Below are 25743 nucleotides of genomic sequence, written 5' to 3'. Positions count from 1 at the left end.
AGGATGGACAGAGGATTAGACATGGGAAATCTTTCTCAGAGTATAAAACTCTGTAAATGTCCATCTGTTTTGGAACCTTATCCAAACATTTCCTACAGCATGTGGGAGTGCTTGAAAACTCAGCTTCTGACCCAGACTGGTCTGAGTGCTGTGCAGGTAACTATCCAACATCAGCACATCTAGGAACCAGCCAGCACGGAAATCCTGGAGTGAGGTCATCTTATCCACTCACACCTCATAAAGCCTTACAGCAACATATCTATCTGGGAAATCAAAATCCACATTTAACGATTCAGAACCTTGTTGTGAAGGTCAGTATTTGTGACATTTAATTTTCAATTATTATCCCAAAGAACTGAGGAGGACCTACGCTTTCTTGTTAAAACCCATCTGGAAAAACAGCCAGTAAGAAGAGCAGAAGTAACACTGCTTGGATGATAGCTGCAGGAAAAAGGAGCATACTGTAGGTGTCAGGCAGGTTATTTCACTCCAAGCACAACCCAGGAAACTGGGAGAGATCTGTGACTCCCTGTGGTACAGCCCCAGCAGCCTGTCCTCCCTGCAGAGATGTCTGAAGAAGGCCAGGAGTCTCAGCTGAGAGAATCAGGATTTCACAGAATGTGCTTTTGTCTTTTCTTTTTGGTGGTTTTTTTTTTTTTTTTTTTTTTTTTTTTTTTTTTGCCTCAGTGTAATAAAAGTAAAAAGCATTTATGCTTCATTCCCCTTTTTTAGTCAAACATTTCTGATTTACTTTATGCTCCTAGGAGAAAACAAATCTTTTTCTTCTCCTTTTTTACAATGAATAAAAGTTAACCTGCTTTTTCGCAAGGTGCTTATATGGGATGATTTCCGAAAGAATTAATCTCTGACTCCTCATGAGTTCCTTGATATCTCTGTGACTGGGGGTTCAGTCCAGAGCAGGGCTTGGAACTGACCAGCTACAATAGCTGATGCTCCAAATATCTCCTTGAACTTATTTAGAAAATCTACAGAACTGCTTTTCAGGTTCTTTTTTAAAACAAATAAACAAAAAAAGATCCTTTTTTTAATGCACATCCATAAGGGGGAAACCAACAAATTTTTAAGATGTTGCAACACACTTTATTTTGTCGGGCATTTTAGATATTCAATTAAATAGCACGATGTTAAACTACATTTTGTTCTTTCTTACACACTATATGATGCATATTCACTGTCATGACAGTTTCATCATGCTAGGAACTTATACACATACCTACACTTTTAAAATCAAGATCTTCTTAATGAAACGCATATCTACAGTAACAACAATTGCAAAGAACACAATGTTAGGTCAAGATTTCAGCAAACTTTACAAACTACACAAAATAAAAAGCAAAAATAAAAATAGCAGTACACAGTGAAGTTCTTGGCAGAGAACATATCTTTACATTTAGTGAAATTATGCCTAGAAGTCATTTTGCTTTTGCATTATTTTAAGGAATAAAATTATATACATTATTTAGTAATCCTCAAAATAGGAAGTATTAAATAGCACAAATAATATTACAGTCTTAAGTTTTGGTGTTACCTACAGTAGAGGGGCTACTTTAAACAAAAATTGCAGTTTGTCTATTCTGTACATTTAAGGCCAAACACTCAGCTGGTATCAACCCCAGTAGCTACATGGACAGCAAGGAAGTTACATTAGTTTATACCAGCTGAGCCTCTGGCTCCTGACTTCTCTATACATGCGGGAAGGCTCCTAAAGCATGGAAGCTTGGACCGGTTACACACTGACAGAAGCTTATTACATTTATATACTGGAGTTCTCATGCAGCAGGAAAAATGTTAGTTTAAGTATAATCCCTTAAACAGTCATACCATAATAATGGTATATGAAGCAGCTTTAAAAATATTATTTTATAATCATATGAAACTCTGAGCTATGCAGATTTTTTTTTTTAACGGAATCCCTTATTGCCAATATTCTATTAGAAAACAGTGTAACTGTAATTTCTGAGGCCTAATGGGGCCCTATTAAAATATCACTGTACCTAACCACTTAAAGGGCAAATTGTACCCTGAAATACCTATTAATCGCTGTATTCCATCTGGAAGCAATTATGATCCTCACAATAGACTTTAGTATCACACTAACTGCAGTGAATCTGCTGGGGAGATAGGAAGAGCATGGCAGCATACAGAGAATACCCACTAGTGTCATTCCAGGAGGTAGCTCTATTTCATGGCACTCGATTTTTGGTTTGTCACTTACACACTTCAGAAGTCAGTCATACTCAGGGAGAAAAAAATTAAAAAAACAAACAAAAAAAGCAGCCAGATTCCTCCAGAATTTGCTCTCCCAACTCTTGGGGCCAAATTCAATCTCATAGAAGTCAGAGAAAGTTTCCTGATGGTTTCCATAAGAAGGACCTTAGTTATCAACAGCTAACTATTGCAGAAGTATGCATTTAGGCCTTGAGTAAGGAGAACACTTAACTAGATGGCAATATATGAGCAGGCTGGCCCTGCCATGCAAGCAGTAAGCACACAAATTAAATTCAAAGAGCTCACACCAGCATCAAAGAGACTGCTTAAATAGTGTGATCAGGGCTCATTTCCCAGCTATCCTTCATGAGGTGGTGATAAAGTGACAATCCAACTAATGGCAGGTAAATATCAGCGTTACCTCCACTGCACTATATTGAATATCACTTATGTCCATTGCTCTAGATTTAATTCACACAGGCACAAATCCAGAAGTGTTCCCCCATGCCCTGTAGAGTTACTCCCAGAGTATTCTAATAGAAGCTGAATTTTAACTTAACATAGCTTTCTTTGAGCTGAACATCAGTTTATATTTTTGATTAATGTCATAAATAATTGTGATTTCTCTAAGGTGCTCATAAGTTTTTAATCCCTGTTACTGTTTTGAACAGACTCATTGGCTTCCAGAACATTCTTACACAGTAAAAGGATTGATGATCTGTCCCTCTTTTTGGCATTAGTGCTGCTCAAAAAAAAAAAAAAAAAAGTGATTGCTTTTCCTAGGATGGCTTGGTGCACACTCTCCCAGTTTTCAGCAAAACGTGCTTCATTAGACCTGACAGCTGCTTCTTAAACAAAAGATTTCTGTTTGAACATGCCTCTCAAGTGATACTTTTTGGTTTTTGACCCAAACCCATTTTTCAGTTTTATTTTTCCCTCATTCTTTTTTTATTTTTTTTTTCTTTTCCAGATCTTCTTTTCAGCAGAGAACTGAAAATAGGAGCAAATTGGGAAAATAATATCAACAAGAAAAAGGGTAGAAAGACTGGAAAATGGGAATGGTTTTATTAGAAAATTCTAGTTAAAATACCTGCAACTTTGAGAAAACAGTTGAAAAAATAATGTTTTAAAATTTTCAGTGACGCTTATGACTTGTTTCCACATTACAGACCAGCTCCAATTTAATCATGGAACAGAATAAGATAATCTATATTTTTTATTTCTGAATAAGTATTATACAGTATATCTACATTCTGTCCTTTGAAAAGAAATTGGAGTGCAATCCTTTGAAAAGTAGCTAAAATACCTAAGTCACTTAGGTGTTTTTCAAAATTGTATGTATAATGAACATTCTCATGTTACCTTTGTGCCGCTTATAAAGCTATGTAGTGTTATAGGACACTCTATTTTAATAAAAATCAGTATGAGAAGAGATATTTTAAGTTACATTCCAAAACTTATTAATTTATTACAACTCATACTATGCACAATAATCAGTGCTTACTCTGATAAAGCATAAATTCTTTGTTTTTCTTCTGTTTGTTCCTTCATTTGACCTCTGAGAATGAACCATTTCTACTACACTTTACTTGCTTCCTATCTGCATGTATTCACATGATTTGATCGATGAGTGAAAGCTGTAAACCCAATATTGAGCAGTAAACAAGAAGAAACTCATGTTCTTAAATGCAGTGCAAGGAAATCTTAGTACCATCCTACTTTGAGCATGCATCTTAACCCGGATTCTTTCACTACCAGTCTAGTTGGTACAGTTCCAGAGTTGCAAGACAATGCACTGATTTTGTAAAAATGTCTATTCATCTGGAATTAAATACTGAGGTGTTAAATGTGAATCTGGTTTAAGATGAATAACCAGTGCTGCTTCTAGGACAGAGCCCAGCCTAGAGTCATTAAGCATCTAGGAAAGAAAATGCTCTGAGTTATTTTCTTTAGTTAGATTACACTGCATTTAATTGGGAAACAGACCTTTTATGAGGCTTTCTGGATTTTCATTTAATTTTTTATCAGATTTGCACAAATTTGTTCTCAATAGACAAATATAAGCCCCCTACACTGAGGACAAAAATATCTATTACTATAAAATAAGATTAAGATCCAGGTAATTGATTCCTTCTATTTCTACTTTTTCTGCTATTGATAAGGGCCTTTAGTTTGCTGTAGTCCCCTCTCATCTTCTGGGATTCTTCCCTCTGGTGACCTGCCTGCCTGCTGTCTTTGCAGTATTGGTTAATCATCTGCATTTCGGAGTGGCTGAAAGCCCCCACAAAGTCCTTGGGGTGGAACTGCAGCGCTCGCACCGAGCTGGCCCAGGTCCAAGGGGACCACTTATCAGTCATGACAGCCACCATCTCCGAATCCAGCACTTTGAAATTGATCTTTGCCAGGGTCTGCTTGAAGCTGTTCTCTGTTGCGATGCAGTGGTAAAGTCCCCGGTCGCTGTCCTGCACAGAGCGGATGAGGAGCCCGTGCGCAGTTGCTATGATCCTCTCGTTCAGCTTGACCTAGAGACCAAAATGGTAGAGGAACTTTTTAGGGAGGGCTATGGAACAAGAGAGTGTTGGACCTTTTGGTAAGTCTCACTTCAAACATGACTTTCTTAAAGTTGTTATATTTTTTATATATTTATCTTCAAGAGACCACCAATATTGCTACCGTTAGGAGAGAGCTTACCTCAAGGAAGGCAAATGTTGCTAAAGAAAATGACTTAACTATTTTTATTTCTTATGTTAGAATAAATTTGATCAGGATGAAGACAAAGATGAAAATCTGGAAACCACATGAAATAAGAGTTTTTGTAATGCTCAAATAATAGAGTTGAAGAAAAGAACTTTTATTTGCCCTGTTGCACGCCTGAGAATATATCTTTTAGCATCAGAAATTGCTGCTGAGACTCAGTGGGGGAAAGGTGCAAGACCAGGGAGGCTAATTTGGTATTGAACTTAAGGTGGCTTCTGGTTAAATATTTTGACTTTGAGCAGGTTCCTGTTGAAGAACTCTATCTGCTCTGCAGAGTCTATAGCCTTGTATAAATATTATCATCACAGTGGTCTCAAGTGGGACTTGGCTTTCTGTTAACCAGGAGCACTGGTACTCTCCTGTTTCCTTTCTGGCTTCGGACTCTGCACTATCCCAGGAGATGATCACATCATCTGAAAGAAGCAAGTTACCACAGCTTGTTATCATCCAATTATAAATGAATGTGCAGATGTCCCTTTGCCTATCACTGTGAATTAAAAATTGCTAGTTCAATCCATTCTGAAACAAAACCACTGCTGGTATTTTTCTGAACGGTTTTTCTATTTTGCTACCGTACTTTGCATCATACTTGGTTCTCTTGGGAACTAATTTACTTATTACAGTATTCTGCTATTGTAAACTTTTGTAGAAATTGTGGAAGATTTCCAGAAATCTGAGAGCTTCAAAACTAATTAACGCTTTGATTGCTTTAGTCTGCCCATTGTACTTTGAAACTGCATTGATTCTAATACAGATACTGAACATAAGAACAAAAAAGGGAGATGTTCTGCTGAAGCAATGGATTAAAGAATTGCACCTATTGCCAAGACATGGCTTGAGTCTTTGAATAGTGAGAAAACTCAGTGAGACATTTGTGAGTCCCCTCTGTTTTTGGAAAATGGCCTGATAGGAGAATAATGCTTTTCAGTATTTATAACCTATCAACAGACACCACATTACTTAAAAATTCCTTTTGAAAGATGTTTCTTTTTATTCATATAGCAAGTGCCTTGGATTTGAAATGGATTTTTTCCCCCTTTTAAATTACTTAAGGAAGGCACATTCCCCATAAACAATCATACTGTATGTTACAGTGCTGAAACTTGAGAGCCTTAGAGAGTGCAGTAATGGAAAATGTGATTGCACCATGGTGAGGAAATGCTTTTGTCAATACGTGTTCTTAGCCTGGACTAGTTTCTTGCTAAAGAAACCTTTCACATTTCTCCCACTTTTGCCTTTATCCCTTCAATAGCACAGAGGATCTACTGCATGCTGACTTCTTCCTGAACTTTATACAAGTTATTGTATGTGTGCCTATTTCCTTAAATCAATAAGAAGTTCTGAGTGCTGCAAACCTTCAGTTTGCAATTAGTAAGGTGTGAAGCAAAGATTCTTTAATTTTCTGATAGCTGTTCTGGTCTGACAGAAATCACTGGGGCTGAGGGTGAAGTCTCAGCTGTACTGAAAGTCTGCACTTACTCATATGAGTAAATGCTGGTCACTGTCCTGCATCCACACAAATTCTCCAGCTTCACTGTAGCCAGACACCCTGATAAAAACACAAACTGTCCTCGCCTTTGTCTGGGGAGGGAATGTGATCCTCTTTACTGAGGATCCTCCAGAGCTCCTGCTCACATGACTCACCTCTTTCCTCCTGTCATTGTCTTTCTGTAGCAGCCATTTAATAGAAGCCTGAGGAGATTTAGGTGTGCATTCCAGAAAGGTGGTGTTGTTTTTCACTCCATACTGAACTATTTCTGCAGCATTTCTGTATGCTAGAAAGAAAGAAAAAAAAAAACCGTTCAGGATATTTTGAATGGTGATTTGATTAAGAAAACATGTAACTGTTTGAAATATAGATTAAATGAAGTATGCCTGATTCTGATATTTGCCAAAAATAATTAATTTTTGGGAAAAAAAATCAAAGAAATTAAATAATATGTGAGGAAGTCCATTCAGTTTGAAATACCAGTTTTCAGAGTGACATGGTCTGTTCTGAGAAATTAGGACACCTATAGGCTGGTAAACTTTGCTGATGGGGTAACTGAGCTCAGGGATATTTTTCTGTGAAATTGTCTCATTCTCTACTACTCCAAAAGAGAATGAAGGATTTAATATATTTCTTCACGCTTCACCATTTATGAGTTGGAGCAACATGGTTGTATGACCAAAATAAAGCATCATGCCCTAAAGAGGGCTCCAGCTACTCCAGCTGCGTGCAGCATCCCAGGGAGTAGAGAGGGCAGGCTGGGCTCCCGCTCCTCTGCTTCTCTTCCAACACAAGGAAGGGACTTGGCTCTCAACCTGAAATGTGATGAATATGTAGACAGGCCAGCAACAGAGAGAAAGACAGATTTATAGCACTCCAGCAACACCTGGGCAAGTGCTAAGCATATGTCATCACTTAGACTTGTTGTGTCCCTTTATAGTCTCGACAGATGAATAACTGGCAGTCACCAGTAGGAACTTCTGGATGCTTATTGCTTGGCCCAAATCATAATATTTGTCCTGAAAAAAAAGCACCTCCAGATTTAAGAGCTTGCCTCATATATGAAATATAATTTTTTTTTGTTTTTTGAGAAAGGAATAATGGTTACCAAATAATATGAGAATTGCAAATACCTAGAGGTCTACATGTCTAAAATCTGACTGTTTTTGCACAGTCCTAAGACTGGTTTTCCTCAGACTCTACTTTATCTTCCATTCTTTTCAGCTTCTTTCATCAACTGATATGTGAAATTGAAATCCATTCTTCTGAAGGAAGGAGACTTTGCCTGGTTCTAGTCCTTCAGCACATTTAGGAAGTTGCACCAAAACCAATTCTAACTTTTAGGAGAATAATGTGGAAATACTTTGCATTCAAAATGCATTTCTTTAATGGCTATAAGGGCTAACATAAATATAGTGGTATTAAACAGACGTGAAAAGCAGTCATACAAGATTCTTGATGATTTATTTAAAAATAACAATGTGCCAAAAATGTTGAGTTTATACATGCTTAGAGGTCTACAATGTTTAAAGACTTCAGCATTATGTTTCTCTATGAGCTTGGAAGATTCCTTGGCTTTGCTTGACTATCTGGTCTTTTGTCCTTTAGGTAGATTTCATTTTTTTCCCCAAACATAGTCATTTTGCTATAAATGGCTCTAATTATATTTTGCAAGGGTCTAAATTGCTCTTTATCTTTTTTTTCCATTGGGGAAACAACTGCCCTACCTATGCTATATCCCCCTGCTGGCACCAAAACTTCCTTTACGAAGATGCTAAAACACATAAACCTATAAATACATCCACATTAAAAAAGTGGTTGAAAAACAAGAAACTTGTTTCACAAGACTGTCAAGGTTGAAACAATTGTTTCCCCTCAGGCCAGAATGCAGACAGCTGACATTCTCACATTTTCCACATGGAAGGAGGAGACACCCACCCTTGGGACAGACAATGGGTGGAAGGCCTCAGCACATGCCTGCAGGGGAAGACATGCAGCTCAAGTTGCTTCAACATGGATTTCTCAGAGCTCAGGTGTATTCTCTAACACTGGGGTCATCTCTTGGAATTACCTGTTCAAGCTCTCCAGCTTCATATAAATTAGCTAATACTGACTCATGGGGAAAGGCTCATTTAAGCAGAGGGATCTACACCCAGCGTGCTGTGATCTTTTTTGATCCAGGAGATTCTTCCAACAACCAGTGGAGACTGTTTCAGTAGAATTATTATTAACAAAACCTTTCAAATGTAACTCTTAAAGTATTATTCTTAGATTAGGAAAAAAGCAATATAAAAATTCACAATCAGCTCTACTATTTGGTCTCAAGGTGGTAAAGATGAAAATTAACTTTAGAATTCAGGCTCATAAACAGAAGTGAAAGGAGCATAATACTCTGATGTGTGCCCTTGGTCTGATGGCACACATTGCCACTGCCTAGCTCAGACATGTATAGCATTGAAGAGGATTGAGCTGCCTTCATATATCTGTTTACTCTTGCTATGACTTTGGGCATATTTGACTGGTGTCCATCACTCTGGAGAAAATGGTAGCTGGGAGGGCAGAGTCTTGGCTCCCCTGGCCACCTGTTCCATGCCAGGCTGACTAAACTGTTGCACAGCTGGAAATAAGAGACTTCACAAAGAAATTTGGAATAGGTTTTTTTTTCTATGTAAAGGGAGAAGGGAATAATCATAACTCAAAAGACAGTCCTAGATCCTGCTTTTTGCTGAAAGGTGTGCTCCAAAACTCAGTATGGGAACTTCTGAGGCCCAAAGCTTAAATGAATGAAAAGGCATTAATAAAGACTGAAGAGAAACAGAAGTAGAGAAGTCCTCAAATTAACTGTACCCTTTTCTAGTCAACAGTGTCAGGTTCTCAATTCAAGTATGCTGAACTATGCATTTCACAGCTCATCATTTTATCATATATGTGCAAGTTTCATGTAATTGCAAAGAAAGATGCTGAGACCAAATCAAAACAAAACTCAGACTTGGAAAATAACCATGCTTTACCAGTAAACCATACAGATAATGTCAGTTACAATGAATCATGTAAAGGAAAGCCAAGTGTTCTTTATATAGCATGAGGATCTCTAAATTATAGTACCTTTCAGGTTGAAACCTCGGCACTGAGTCAGAGGGTTTCCATGTCTCACGTCTTGTCTACGGCTCCTCCTGCAATATTTTGTAAAAACAAAATGTTATTCTAAAACAGCTACACTGAAAATAACTGCTTTTTTATTTGTGGATTTGTTTCTTTCTATTTTTTCTAGATCAAATGTTAAGGATAGTTCATGACCTACTGTGTGTGTGCTTTACTCTTGGCAGGCTTGCTGGATTGAAGATACTGTTTAGGTGAAGAATAAGTTTGTTGAAGCTTTTAAAATGGTTGCAGTATTTGTAGGTAAAGCAGTTATGCAGTGGAGGTATAGGGATGGAAGGATCAGACGTGCTACATGAAAGAGACATCTGCTCACTCTCACAATACCTGGCATTCAAAGCCAGGAACCCCAGCTGGAACTCTTCATAAAGGCAAGCAGCTAAGAATGAGATGCATAAGACTCATAATGCTCATATCTAATGCACCAGCAAAAAATTTTGATAAAGGGCATGTTCCCTCCTCCATTTTAGCAAGCATGGTTTTTTTGGTGCCTGAAGCCACCTTGGCAGCAGAGTGACTGATGTATTCACCCAGAATGGTGGAGAGCTATGATTCTATTCTGTCCTCTATTTGAAGGGATGTGACTATTTCCAAAATATAATAAAACTCACCAAGTATCAGGATACTTCTAAATGGGGACTTTGTTATACTATCTGGATGACAGGTGGAAAATCATGATTCTAAAGCAATTGTCTGGGGAAATTACTGGGACTGGGAATACTGGCATTTCAGTCCTCCTCAGCTAGGAGGTCATAGCTCACAGAATTCCGTGCATGAAAAGCTGGTACACAAATGCTTTTATTATTGAGATATATTATTTTCTTTGCTAAATATTGTGTAAGGTTGTTCAGTATTTATCAAGTTCAAGAAAAAATTTTTTGATGATATATTGTTGCAAATGGACACTGTTGGGATATTTAGGAGCTGTATTCTGAACTATGCACTAAGGACTTGAGGATCAGAAACCATAAAAAGCCGCTGGAGCTCCAGTACTACTGAGTGAAGGGACATCTATGGCCACATTGTACCAGGTAGTGCACAAACACCCAGTAAGAGTGCTCATAATCCTCTGTCACCCAATCCTTCACTGAATCGCTTGAAAAGGAAATATTTGAAAGGTGATGATTCAAAGGAGTAATTATTGAAATTCCAAGTATAGTTTTTATGTTTACCATCAGAAATATTTCATTTTATGCCTTGGGGTCTTAACCCTTGTGAACCGTTTACATGAGTCAAAGGAGACAATGAAGAATTTCTGAGTGAATGTCAGAGTTCTTGTGCTACTGAGAGCTGCTCCACACTGTCAGAAATGGCATGTTGCTTGCATTAAGCAGTTCTGAGAATGTAAACGTAGCAGTTAGATATTTATTAAAAAAAAAAAAAAAAAGTGGTGGTTAGAAAATAAAGATAATACTGTAAGGTGTTTTGGAGTAAATCGATGTTGCATGAGGAACTACAGTAATTCACAGGAGACAGAAGTGTCAAAAGAAGCAAACAAGCAAATGCATACAGCAGAAACTGTTGTCTAGACAATGGGATTTGGTTCTAATTACCAATGTTTTCTCCTTCATAATCTGTCTTGTTAGATAAACGGACAACTCATTTCCTCCACATATGAAAAGCAGACTTTTTTCCATACAGCTTGAGGTGTTTATTTTGGTTTGACATAAAGAGCAAATTGCAAACAAAATATCAGCATGAAAGTAAGCCCCAGTGGAAATAACCCTGGGTAGGTGTATATAACCCTGGGTAGGTGTATATAACGGGGATGGCAAACTGGAAACTGCACAGGCTGGGTGCACCTGACTGCTCCTTTTGGCAGCTATGTTAGTGTAGGAGTTACGTGGCCTGAGACTTGGAGATTTTTCTTTTCTTTCCTCCCCCTGTCTTCTGATCTTTGTTCCATGGAAGAAAACAGTGAGTTTCCAGACTGGTGGCTGAATATTCTGAATGAAAGCAGTTAACAACCCCATGTACTTTACCAATTGCTACGTGCCCTGTTTGGGCTTTACCTTGTAATCTCAAGTAAGGAATGAGTCAAGAAAACTTTGCAATAACAAAAACAATTGTCTTTAGTCCCAGGGGATGACATTATTATCAGCAGATCCAAGCTTTGCCTGTTTCTGTCAACTGTCTCCCTCTATGAGGGTACAGGAGTAAAACTCAGTGACTATATGTGGCCTTCTGCACCTGCAGCTCAGGTACAGGCACTAAGCACAGCCACAGGTTTAGGCAGGATATCAAGAAAATATTCTTCACCCAGAGGGTGGCTGGACACTGGAACAGGCTCCCCAGGGAAGTGGTCACAGCACCAAGCCTTCAAGAAGCATTTGGACAATTCTCTCAGGAACATGGTGTGGATCTTGGGGTGTCCTGTGCAGGGCCAGGAGTTGGACTCGATGATCCTGGTGGGTCCTTTCCAACTCAGCACATTTTTTGATTCTATGACTCTAGAATATGCAGTCTAAACCTCTTCTGGCACAACTTGAGGCTGTTTCCTCTTGCCCTCTCGCTTGTCACCAGGGAGAAGAGTCCAACCCCCAGCTGGCTACAACCTCCTTCCAGGTAGTTGTAGAGAGCATCCAGCTGAAAGGTTTGTCTCCTCTGCAGTAACACTTCATTGTGTATTCTGCAGCTTTGTTTGTATATGAAATGAAATCTTATTAAGACAAGAGCTCACTACAGCCTTCTGCTATTAAATATTTCCCTTGGGAGGAGGAAAGAGACTCCTGTTTTGCATAAGATTAAGAGATGGACTATTAGTTCTCTTGTAAATTAAACAGAAATTGCTTTCCCTGTCTGCTTTAATAAACCTTGTGTCAAAAAACCCAAATCCACAGGCGTTACATGGAAATCACATTTGCCTAAAATTGTCCTGAAAATAATTCTTCTCACTTAGGAGCAAATGAGGAACAAAAAAGTATGAATGGGTTTATTCCTCAGACAGCCTGAGAGATCTTTTGCTGTATTTAGGGCTATCATAATTACATCCATAGTAAGTAATTGAATTTAAATGAAGGGAACAAATGTCTCACTGATTTTGTGTGCATGAGACAGAAGGATTAATATTTATGATTAGGAACAATTTTTTTCCTTTTCTTTTTTCTCCCATCCATTACTTTAAATATGAAAAGCCACACTCTTTACCATACACTCTTGCAGCGTTCAGTCCTAAGTGATGAATAATCCCAAGCACAATAGCTGTGGAGGTATTGTTTGTACATGCTCACAAAAGGACTGACATCCCACTTCTCCATCACAACACTCCAGGCTACACAGCAGAAAAAAAGCGATCTTCCCTTGCAAACTTCACCAGGCTGCTTAATACTGCTCACCTTTTTCCTGTAGGATAAAACCTGGAGCAGGAGTTGCCATCCCAGGCGCAGTAAGGATCTCGGGCTAGGCAGCAGTCAGCACAGGCAGTGCCATAGATGTGGCAGCGATGCAAGGAAACCTGGGTGACCCCTTCATCTGAGCTCACATACAACTGTTGCTGCAGGAGGAAAGGGAAAGATTTATTTCAGATGTGGAGGAGTTTCAACCAAGACCTGGCTAACACACCCAAAAAACCTTTCAATCAATTTTGGAATTAACCCAAGACCAAGAGGGGAGCCACAAATATAAAGTCAAGATCGACAGAAATCTCCCAGGTGAACAAGCCTCTATTGTTTTCCCCTTCCTGCTAGAAAACACCTAGAAACACTGGGGAATGTTAATGGCTTTTTGGACATTGAGTGTCAGTGTTCTGTTCTAGGGCAGACAGGCTGAGTTAATATTGCTCAGATTTGAGAACTTGGTTCTTATTCAGTGAGGATTATTGGCTCAAGCCTTTGAACTAAGTATTTTCTCTGCACATAGTCAGTTTAATAAATATTATGCAGAGCTCCTAGTTGGATCCTCCAGTGAATACATTTCCAAGATGTAAAACCTAGAGATTATGTTGAGGCTTAGGGCCACATTCTGATAGCCTTATATACCTGGAAAAATAAGCCAAGAGAACTTTCACAATACATCAGAGCTTTTGCAAGAGAAGTTCAAAGTGAGTAGATCATTACCAAAATCTTGGCCAAAATGACTGTTTTACTCAAAAACAATTAATCATTCTTAAACTATAAATTAATATTGAACAAAAGCCCTTGAAATTCCTTTGATCTTCTTGCCATAAAATGACAAAGCATATTAAATTCAAGTTAGCGAAAAATATTTACTTAGTAGTAGCTTTGTAAAATATTGAGCAATGTCTTGCTTGCAAAATCACATAATACACAGCTTTTAGCTTGTGTGTTAAACATTTCAGCAGAAATCCTTTCAGCTGCTTTCATCATTCTTATTGTAATTGTTTATTACTAATAAACAAACATGCACAATTGCACCATGGACCCAACAGCCCCAACACTGCCTTTTTACATTGATCAGACAGATTTCCAAGGAAAAATTTCTATTTAGGACTTAGGGAAAAAAAACAGGGAGGATGAATTTCCTCTTTTAGTATTTTTTTGGTTCCTTAATTGTCAAACAAAACAACAAAAAAATTGACACTTTCAGTGAATTCGAAATGATACATAATGAATAGAAATTGTTTTATCTTAGTGGCTGAAGGGCATGTAAACAGCTCCTGCAAACTTCAGTCAAAGTTTTCCATATTCATTATGGAAAATTTGCCTGTATTTAGTGTGCTCCACAAGAATCGATATTCTAATATCTGAGTCAATTTGCTTCTCAGTTAGTAAGCACTAAGCAGGCATTCCACTTTTCCTTACCTTTTTAGATGAAATCTTCATTGTTGTTATAGGAGAATTACTCTGAAAGACAAAGTGACAAACCATTGTCAAGAACTCTGTCCCAACATTAACCTTTAAAAATCACTAAAACCTAAGTAATATCTAAGAAAAATATACATTTTTATATCCTGGAAAGGAACCACTCCCTCCTACTATGTATTTCTAGTTTCAAAACTAAATAAATGACATATAAAGAATAATTGTCTCACAAAATACATTGTTGAAACTCAACCACATTATTATTACTTGCATGTTTCTAAAAGGTTTTAGTACACTTGTAATTAACCTGTATCTGTGCTATCTCAGCAATATGGGAGCCATTACTTTAACTTTGTAATAAGAAACAATGTTTTTTCTTTGATGATGATGATAAGGAAAAATCATAAAATACCTCATGAATGTTTACCACATGATCCAGATAAAAAATATGGCATACTTTTCCTACAAATTATCAGTGCATACAGTTTGGTTACCATGCAACATGTAAATTCAGATTATCAATGGCAAAAATATTTAAAATGGCATGAATGTTCTTGAAAATTTCTTTCCCAGAGACAGTATTCTATACTACTGTGTGTCTTCATAGCACTCTATTAATGTCTGTGTCCAAACCAAATATTAAAGAGCTGGAAGAGGAATTGTTACATTCCTTGCCTTAAGTCATTATGTTCATCCAAACAAGTGATAAAATCGATGGTAATAAAAATGTTCAGCATTTTTTTAAGATTCAGCGTTTGCTCAGTCACAAAGGAAAGCCATAACAGTGGGCTAGGATTAATTGCAGTGGACCACAACACAGCAGGGAGGTCAGGACCAGAAAATCTGGCTGCGAATCATGTGAATTGGCCAAGGTTTGGAGAAGTTTAGTGCTGCTTTATGAACTGTCTGGAGACTCACGGTCAAATGCAACATTGGACCTGATGCCACATTCTCCTTTCTTTGTTTACGCTCTGGAAGAGGATCTCTGCTTTGCTACCCTTGATATTAACTAGCACAGAGCCCATGACCTCAGCCCTGTTCTCTTGGAGAGACTCATATAAACACCATGATGCCACACAGATTGTAACAGCACAGCTTACAATATCGTGATTTTTAGGGTTCAAGATAAAAAGGTCTGTTCATAGAGGCCCAGAAACTAGGTTTAGGGTGAGGCTACGTCTCAGCCCACCTATCTTCATGCTGTAATCATTTATGTTTCAGTAAATGGAATTAGCAATACATTGGTGAAGAGTGTGTTTTAAGTAATATCACTCACATATATCTTTTTTAAAGGGAAATCTTCAACAAATGCCTAGAAAGACTAACTATGCCTTTATGAGTGTTAACACTGAGTGTATTCTTTTTCTTAAAGAAACTTGTAATGCTGCCTCTATAAAGAAGCTTAAAATTTCCTTTCTGCATTCTCTCAATGAAACAGAGAAAAGGCCATGATAAAATCCTTAACTAAGTTTATCGATGCATACTACCATTTGCCCCGAGACTACTGTCTAATGAATAGCCCATTCAAATATTTGAAAGGGGTTTTTCAACATGAGGGCGAACATTTTCTTTAGGTTATTACAAGCTGTTACATGCCAGAATGATTGACAGAGGCTATTCCCTTATCTCTCTGTACTTTTTGTGTTTCTTTTCAGCTTATGTTGTGTTAAACTCGTAGCTCTCTTGACTCCAGAGGCATGTGAGTTTGAAGAACAGGAGTTGAGCAAAAACAACACTAATTTGATTTCATTTTGCAACTGAGAACCAGGAAGATTATCTGATAATCAAAGTAAAGAAATCTTAGATTCCAACCATACATAGCAATAGTCTATATAAGTGATGCCAATGATAAAAGTCTCCTTCTGGAAGCCATTATAACATGACCTCCTAAAAAAGTGATTATCAAAATCCTTCTAGCCAGTATATCAACATACAAAAATAGGCAACTGAAATATAGGAGAAGAAAAGGACTTCAGCTATCTGTAGCCTTCATAACAGTCATTGCTTTGTAATCCTCTTTGTGTGGTTATCAAACTGACAGCATGCACATTTACTTGATCTTTTATCAAATGAGTTGCCCTTGCCAAAGTCTGTTAGAACAAAGGGCTTGTGTGAACATACACACTGGAAAAACAAAAGAAGGGGAAAGCCAAACCTGAAAAACCTCCAGCTCTTCTAAAATGAGTTCTCCACTTGCAGAGAAGTTGGTGGGTAGGACAACAACTTTTTGTATGGTGCCTTGATCTGGAATAGGTGAGAACAAGTAACACAGAGAGATAAATAAAAAAGTAGACTAACCTTCATTAATTATAAAAGGAAACTATCAAAGCAAGCACTCTGAGACAGAGAAAGGTAAGAAATGTTCAGCAATTTCTAGAGTTTGGGGTCAGTAAGAATGATGAAATGAATCCTCATACAGGAATACTAATGTAGTATTATTCTCATATGTTAACATAAATCATGGTAAGATTGGAGTTATTACCATTACTGTTGCCATTCTATACAAAAGATCAACCAAAATCAGTATATTCTGTAGTAGCTGCTATTCAGACACAGAGGCAGAATCTATCCTAATGATCTTAAGGTAAAACACAATATAAACGGGTAAAAGGGCACTACTGCAGGATGGAATATACATTCATATCCAATAATAAAATGCTATGATAACTGATGACATGAAAGGTAAACCTTCCAAAGAATAACTCTATCTACATGTAAACACAGTAAGACGAAAGCTTTTTTTTTTATGAAATTCAAGAAATAATCAAGTCCTATTGGTAGGAGTTAATATTTTGCTCTGTAAGGTAAAAAGAAAAAGCAAGGTGAAGATATTTTATCATGGCTTCCCTCTCAAAATACAGTTCCAAGCCTCAGAAATCCACTCAGAACAAAGGAGTAAGAAGCAGGAATATGTGGCAATGACAATGTCTTTGCAGAGTAGATGTGATGAATGAGACCAAAGGGAAATTTGTGATTAGTTTTCCAAATTTCTTATGTGGAAAGAATATGTGAGATGCAGGGGTCCATCTGCAAAGGCTCTTAAAGGCTGAGACAGCCACTGAAGTATTTCTGATGTGGCAGAAAATGATGTCATGATGATTTTTTGCCTTTTTTTATAGATACCTTTTCTATAGCTTTTATGTATCCCCAGTGCTTTTATCATGCATACTTGTAATTCCTTAAGTCTGATAACTTAGCTTAGACCCAATATTCCATTAAGCCAGGAGACCAAACATCCCGGGGGCCTCACAGTTGGAGGCCAGAAAGCCCTATGCTATCCTGAGAAACCAAGGTCTTCCCTAGAACATCCTGTAAACTAAGACAGGCCCATCCATGTTGGGATTCCTTGGGATGGGGGGGTTCATTCGAGCCTCTCGATGGGGAATCTTTGATAGATCTGCTAATTTGCAAGGTCTATAAATTGTATACGTGATCTATTGTCGGTGTGTGCATTTTGGTGTGCACTTCAGTGCATTCCACCTGGACAAAGTGGTGCACCTTTAAGGATCCTTAAATAAATACCAAGGTGAAAACCCCCTTTCCCTTAAACCATGTTTGGTTCATTATTAAAAGACCAGGGAAAGGCAACAAAAAGGCAGAGTGTGGGATAATAAAAATAATAAGCATTTTAACTTGGAAAAAGCACAGTACATAGAATTCCTCTTACCTGAAGGACCTAGAAATTAGACTGAATAAAATGAATCTATTTGCTCAATACTGATTCTGAAGAATGAGAACACGTGGTACAGATTTTTTTCAGCCTTCAAAAGTTTTAAGAGCAATGTAGAGTTGTGCAGTTGGTAGAACATTAGTAGAGCACAATATAGACAAGGATCTACATGTATTTTTATTAGTTTGATACCAAGGAAAGGAAATTTCAGCTTCCTGTTTGGCAATTCAAAGTGCAGACAATGTAAGCTGAAAAAGTTCAATTTTGCTTTTGCTTTAAGCTCAGTGACTAAATTCTGTAGCTTGAGCTGCAGGGTAAGATGATTACTGGAAGTAATTTACATCTCCTTATTTCACTTGGGGAAGCCAGATACCACTACTATTTATTATTACTATTTTTATTTTTTAAAAAAGGGTTTAAAGACAGAATATTGATATTTAAGGACCTGACCACACACAGAGAGCACATTGCAGTATTTTGTCTTTAAAAAAGAGAAGGAAAAGAGAAACTGAAAGCTGACAAGACTTAAAAATGTGTAACTATCAATGGTACATGCTCAGGGCATGTTAGGCATGAATTTTTCATGAGAATTTTCTACAGAGACATTTATTCTCATTATACAATGGCATGATAAAACAGTTCCTTCTGAAGAAAATTTACTGGAACTAAATCTTGTGATAGCACAGCTGTGGTCTAGCCTGGGTGCCAGTATTAGCAAAGCTGTGAGACCCTGAGAGAGATTTACTGACTGCCAGGATCCACCAAAGTGTTAAAGTGCTGCAGATCATTTCTCAGAGGAAAGGAGAAGGGTGTGTGTGTATTTCTTCTCCTACTTAAGGGAATAACACACTCACACACATACACAGCTTCAGTCCAGTCTGCCTCTGCTTCTTTGCATCCTTTTATCAATTCTCTCTCTAACATTAGACTCTTACCTTACAAAATTCTCAATCAGAAGTGCAGGAAGGAATTGCACCCTTTGGTGGTTTTTTTTGCAGCTGCCTGCAAAGTGTCAAGTACCTGTAACCCTGACATACGGGGCACTAAGCCTGTTGACAGTGACCTTACCTGCAAAGGAATGTAAGGCTGCTGAGCCTCTGAAGAACCGGTTTATGTCAATGATCCATTAGCACATGCCACACATTTAAAATTCCTAAATTGTCTTGAGTCCTCAAACATAGCCCCCAGCTGAAATCAGAACCTGAGGGGAGATTTTATCCTGGGTATTGGCACAGAAAATACTGATAATGCCTGACGCCAGGTCCCTGTGTCCTAATAACCTTTCCTATTTGTAAAGTAGGTTCCTATCTACCTTTTTGTCACACCCCAGAAAAGTACACAGAGGGAAGGACTCATTCCCTTCATACTCATTCCCTTTGACTCAATATTTTACCATTTGCTTTGACTCAGTATTGAACCATGATGGACAGATCCTCACATAAAGGAATGTTCCATTGTTTCAAAGAAGACTTAATACAACATTTAAAATAAATATTCAAGAAGGGACTAGAAAGCTATTGATTAAATAAAATTGCTTAAAGCAAGGGATTCTAATAGTCTGTACCTACATATCTCTCTGTATATATCTATATATAAACACTTCCAATAACAGACAGTTTATAGGGTATAGTTCTCCCATTGCTTCTAAAAATAGTCTTGCTATTGTTGCTCAGCCTCTTCCTTAATAAATGAAAAGCAAATATTTGTCCCCAAATCCCACTTTTTATTTCTTTCTCAGTAGCACTGCTGACTCCACTATAAACACAAATTTGTATCTGACAAATCAAATCACTTACATGTGTTCACGTAGAAAGCTTATGGTATACTTGAGTTTTGTTGGAAATCTTATTTGATTATTTCTGCAAATGGTAAAGCAGTGAATTAAATTCCCTGGGTCATAGGAAAGGATGAAGCACTGTGCACTGCAGGACATTAATGCAAAGTAGCAGTGCCTGAGCTGTTTCCAAGTGTATTTCACAATTGATATTTTATGTTGTAAATCAGGCCTAAGAAATCATCAAACAAGTGCAAGTGAAATTTTTTCAAGTTAAGGTCAACGTATGAAATTATAATGTAATCCTCTAAAATTCATAAAAATGAACAGCATGGTTTCCTTTGCCATTTACTTGTTCCTTCCAGAAATCCTCTTGAAAACAGTTCTCCACTGCTATGATTTCACATAGTCATGAAAAAGCTACTATGTTTCCAGAATATCAATCCACCACTAGAAATGAAGAGGCAGATTTTTCCTCACCACTTTCCTAATTCTCCAGTGGGAGCCATTTGCAGCCTTGCATCAGCTCAGCAGTCTGTGAGCCGAGTCGAGATGGACAAACAAAAGGGAATCTCCCTCAAGCTGACAGCAAGAGGACAGGAGTGACTCAAAGTGTTTTTCCATTTCAAACCTGCTTAACAAATGCAGGTGTCCCAGCTTGACATGAAAGACAATGATACTGAGATCACGTTCCCTCTGAGAAACTGGGAACAGCAAGGGAGGATATTGCAGGCAAAAAAATAAAGGTGTAGAATGTATTCAGAGTGGGAAATAAATTAAGAAGGAAAGCATTCCAATAAATGGAATGGAAGCAGAAGAGGCAAATAATAATCATCATAATTATAATAATATTCCTTGAAATGTAAGGCATGATTCTGGACTGATATTAATCAGCTAAGTTTCATCAATACCAGTTAGATTGCACCTGATTACATTAATTCCTGGTCTGCCTGACCATGGGCAATCGAAGAGGCAAAGCTTATGAATAGATATGAAAACTACAGAGGTTTTTGGCTGAATCAGAAGGTCTGAGTTTTAAAACTCATTCTCTGAATTTTGATTGGTTTTTGTTTCCAGTCCTAAGTGAACACTGCAGCTGTCAGTAATGTGAGCCTCAAAGAGAGCCCATCTACCCCTGAGCCACATCACATGCACAAATTGAACTACAAATAAAACCCCCGAATTTTCCACATCATAAAAAATGACTGCAATAGGCACCAACTTCTACTCTGACATGAGTTTCATGAGGCTTCCCTCAGTAATCCCCACATCTGATGTGCCTGACACTGCTGGAGACCCTCTAAAACCTTTTTCTCCATGTTTTACCTGTCAGCCTAATGGCAGCTAATTATTTCTGGTCTCTTATCTGAGTTGAACCTGATGTATACAAATAACCTTATGAAGAAAAAAGAAAGCAAAAAGTTTATAGAATGTTTGAAATCTGTCTGTTTGAGAAAATGTTGAGGCTCAGCAGAGCACCTGAGATGGTGGCAGGTTAGTAGTCAAGGCTGACAGCCACGTTCCCACACTGTGTGTCTGCTGTACCTCAGAGCTCCCACCACGGCCACTAACCTCTCTGTGCTTAGTTCACTCATCTGTCAAATGGCGGTAATTTTTTTCCAGCTCATAATACCTCAGTGAAACTTCATAAAATTCAAGCTGCATCAAAGAACAAAAAGACAGATACAAATGCTCACACTTGAGGGCAGAGTTTTCGTATATCCCCAGCTCAGTCAATCTTTTGGGACACAGTGTGAGCTTGCGTGCATAAAAACTGAGCAGGGGAAATGAAGCAGGTGGAGGTACGCCCTCTTAACTTACATATAGTCATAGAAGTTTGTGAAAAAGCTTTGGATGAATAGGTCAATGAAAGGTTATGAATGACTCAGGCACTATGACCAAGAGGAAGACGGAAATTGTGTCTGACGCCTGTTGTGCCACTGTTGTGCAACATCATCTTCCCATGCTCACAGTCACGAAGCTTCAGCCACGAAAACTATGGGAGACAAGCTTGCTCTTTTGACCAGATTATCTCTCTCTGTTAGAATCTGTAGATCATTTGGCTATTGCATTACTGGAGGCTACTGCTGTCAGCAAGGGTTAGTTTTCCAAAAAGACAGCCGTCATACGATACCTTGAAAATGAGTATTACAAACTTATGCTCTGGAGGCACTTAATGCATCTAGGCTTTGAAAACAAATGTTTCATCAGAGAAGCAAAGATAATAAGAAACATCGATCAACCTCACACCACTTCAGATGGATGTGGCTGACATTAATCATATCAATAAGCCACATGAAGTCTGAAGTGCCTTTTTACAACAGTAACTTAGATCTCTTTCCAGAAAAACGTATCATATCTTGATAGCAAGGACCTGAAAAAAATCCATTGGTGCCCATGGCTGTTTAATGCACCCAAGCTTGACCCAGACATTTAAATATTTTTGTAACACCAAGAGCAATAAAGACCCCCAGGAATAACCTTTTGGTTGTGCAATCTGTGTGTACTTTGACCAAAGGCTTTTGTACTGCAAGCAGTAGGTGGCATGCTTAATAAATGAATATTAATCTCATGAATATGTTCTCGTGGTGTTTTACTGCTGTCTTAAATCTCAGATGGAAAACAATCCACTGAAGGATGAACACAAAATGTTGAAAGCTCAGATTCTTTAGATATAACTGAAGTGAGTAAACAAATTACAGTACAACAGTAGGGTGAATCCAAAAAACTCAGGACTGAGTCCTGGCACATCACAGAAACTGAATAATTGAAACAAAACTCTAATCCCAAATTCTTGAACTGAATATGTTATTATTCATTGCGTAGGGAAAAAATACCACCAGCATTACCCTAGTCAAACATGCAAATGAGTGATTACATTCTTTCCAAGTAAATTATCTCTCGTGTTTCTGTTTGGGAAGACAAGGTCAGACAGCACCCTTCTCTCGTAGCACTACTCCCTACCAATCCAGACTTGTTCCTTACTCCAAGTCAGCTCACGTCAGACAGGGGTGAAGAGATCCCTTTGGGCAGACGTAACCAAACTAGCAAGTTTTCTTAAGTGCTTTGGGAGCCTTCATGTTGAAAAGCATAGGAAAATAGGAGACTGTAATCATTTGAAAAGCATGGAATGCCACAAGAACAATGTCTGTCCCTGGGATTTATTTTGTTTGCTACGTAGGTAAGAAAGGGAGGAAAGCAGTATATTAACTCTGGGTATGGACCAGCCCCCATGAGCTCAGCACTTCTGTCTGGGGGTGCAAAGGAAATATCACATTTAGTTCACACTAAGGTGAAAAAATTACAGAGCTGACTATACCCTCCTGTGCCATGGCTACGTGGTGAACACCACTGGGGTTGTCGGAGCTCTGTACTTCTGTTATTCTTCACTTGCATTCAGGAACTGATTTATTACTAAGGCTATAGAGGAGGAAGAGAGGAAAAGCTAAACACTTTGTGTGCTTTGCATCTGGCAAGCCATAAAACACTTCAATTTCAAGCATGAGACAGGTCACTGACAGTGACAGACATGGCTGGCAACATCTCAGTTCAGCAGCAGTAACTCATCATTTGAGCTGAGTGTAATTGTCACCAGGTGTCAAGTCCCGTTGTCTCCGGCTGTGGGGCTCCAGGCTCCCAAGGAAATTATCACTAGAAATTCTCCTATACAATGTGGTTTTGGCATTTGCTGGGACGAACTGACACCAAAGCAAATCCCCTCTGCATTCCTTTTGACACTTAATATCTCTATCAAATCCTCCTGAGTCTCACAGAAATTAGAGAATAAAGAAAACCAGTTTCTCCTCTCAGTGGCTGAAACTTGATCACTTTTATTTGAAAGGGCTGAGAAATGCAGTAACTTACATTGCACCTATTTCTTTTGAGGAAGATCTTGGAAGCTATTAATGTCCTGTGCCCTGATCAGGAAGAATAGTGCCTGCCCTTCATCTCACTAGAAAGCAGAAAATGATCCTCGTCTCCAGTGTAATGAAGAAGATAAAGCAATGAATATAAAGTATCAAGAGCTGCACTTTTTGTATCTGATCCATAATGGGTCCTGTCCTGATACACAGAAGATTGACATAAGAACAACCTGACATATGTTTATGTTTCTAGCAGCTCATGTGTGCGTATGAGGCCACATTGATCACCTAGAAAGAGTCAGATGGTCATCAAAGGATAAAATGAAATTACCTATATTTATCTCTTCCAGAATTATTAAAATGCTTACTAGCAAACTTTGATTTCAAGCACATTTCAGTTTTTCAACACTTCTCCAGCTTTAACTATCACTGCTATATTAACAATCCTATATGGTTTGGGAACTTATGTCTCGATCTTTTCCATTAAGCTTTAGTAGAATTTTCCTCCAAACAATATTAGATGCATATAGAGTATTTCAAAACAATGACACCACTATATATTGAAAAAAAAATTAAAATGTTCATTTGAAAGATCTGTACTAGCCTACCAATCTATTATTTTGACTAAACACAGTGATTTGTCAAGGAAGAAAACTAACAGGAATGTAAAACTTCTCTTTTACCAAGTTTTCTTGTGAAGTTGTATAGCAAGAGTAGGGACACTATCTGTTGACACTTTTGATACTTCCATAGTAGAAAAAGACTTTACTTTTACAGGAAAGGAGAATAATGATCCTAACAGGTCACAAAGTCAAGAATTTTATCTGCATTAATTAAACTGAACAGAAAATGTGGCTTTAGATACCCACCTTGAAGAAAGCCCTGTCTTAATTAGGTTAATTTAGTAGTTTCCAATAGCTCTGCAAATAGGAGATATCCAAAAATACCTTAAAACTCATTTATCAACTTCCAACCAAGGAAACAAAAATACTCAAATCAAAACTGACAAAATTCCTTATATAATTGATTACCCTGACTATCATATACTAAGCATTCACTCTACAGCACATGGGGATTTGGTAAACGTTTGGTGGAAAAACATGGAGTCATAGTGATGCCATGAAGATTTTTTGCCTTTTCTTTTATACCCCTGTTATACCTTTTTACAACTTCTGCATTTCTAGTGCTTTTTGCCTACATTCTTGGACTTGTTTGTCAAGCTAAGAGAATAAACATTTTAGAAGCTTCATAGCTAGGGATCAGTGTGCCCCAGACCCCAAGGTCCTGTCCAGAACACATTCTGTGAACCAAGATAGAACCATCCAGGGGAAGGCTCCTGGGGAGGGGGGCTCACTCGAGCCTCTCATTGGGGAATCTTGGATAGATATGCTAATTAGTAAAACCTATAATGTTACACCCAATGTTGGGGGGAGACAGATATACTTGGTGGGGTGCATCTCGATGCACATGACCTGGACGTGTGCACATAAGGATCCTTAAAATAAATACCAAGGTAAAATCCCTTTTCCCCTTCTAACCATGTATGACTCTTGATTTTAAGACCAGGAAAAGGCATCAATAGAATCATTTAGGTTGGAAAAGACCTGCAGGAATATCACTTGGGACCAGGGGCCAGCTGGATGTAACTCCATTCACCACCACTCTTTGGGCCCAGCCACCCAGCCAGTTTTATACCCAATGAAGTCCATGCCATGATCAGCCATTTTCTCCAGGAGAATGCTGTGGGAAATGGTGTCAAGGGCTTTACTAAAGTCCAGGTAGACAACACCCAGAGCCTTTCCCTCATCCACTGTGTGGGTCACCTGTTCATAGAAGGAGATCAGGTTGGACAAGATGATCTGCCTTTCACAAATCCATGCTGGCTCGGTCTGATCCCCTGGTTGTCCCGCACATGCCATGTGACAACACTCAAGATAATCTGCTCCATGACCTTCTCCAGCCCTGAGGTTTGGCTGACAGGTCTGTAAATTCCCCACATCCTCCTTGTGGCCCTGCTTATGGATGGGGATCACATTTGATAA

At 38.3% G+C, this 25743-nt stretch overlaps 1 protein-coding gene across 2 annotated transcripts in view; it reads right to left on the bottom strand.

Moving 5' to 3' along the window:
- Positions 1 to 1078: 1078 nt before the first annotated feature.
- SEMA3C (semaphorin 3C) overlaps positions 1079 to 25743 on the bottom strand; it is a 119448-nt gene continuing 94783 nt past the window's right edge. For both annotated transcript variants that reach the window (XM_069035610.1, XM_069035617.1), the window contains 6 exons: positions 16550 to 16638; positions 14395 to 14436; positions 12970 to 13127; positions 9581 to 9648; positions 6631 to 6761; positions 1079 to 4751 (listed from right to left, as the gene is read on the bottom strand). In XM_069035610.1, coding sequence (XP_068891711.1) covers positions 4338 to 4751; positions 6631 to 6761; positions 9581 to 9648; positions 12970 to 13127; positions 14395 to 14436; positions 16550 to 16638 — 902 coding nt within the window. In that variant the 3' untranslated portion in view covers positions 1079 to 4337. The remainder of the gene's footprint in view (positions 4752 to 6630; positions 6762 to 9580; positions 9649 to 12969; positions 13128 to 14394; positions 14437 to 16549; positions 16639 to 25743) is intronic.

The sequence above is a fragment of the Aphelocoma coerulescens genome, chromosome 1A (genome assembly GCF_041296385.1).
Source record: "Aphelocoma coerulescens isolate FSJ_1873_10779 chromosome 1A, UR_Acoe_1.0, whole genome shotgun sequence".
NCBI lineage: Eukaryota > Metazoa > Chordata > Aves > Passeriformes > Corvidae > Aphelocoma > Aphelocoma coerulescens.
Note: the sequence above shows the minus strand (reverse complement) of the source record. Positions and strands in the feature narration are given on the sequence as shown.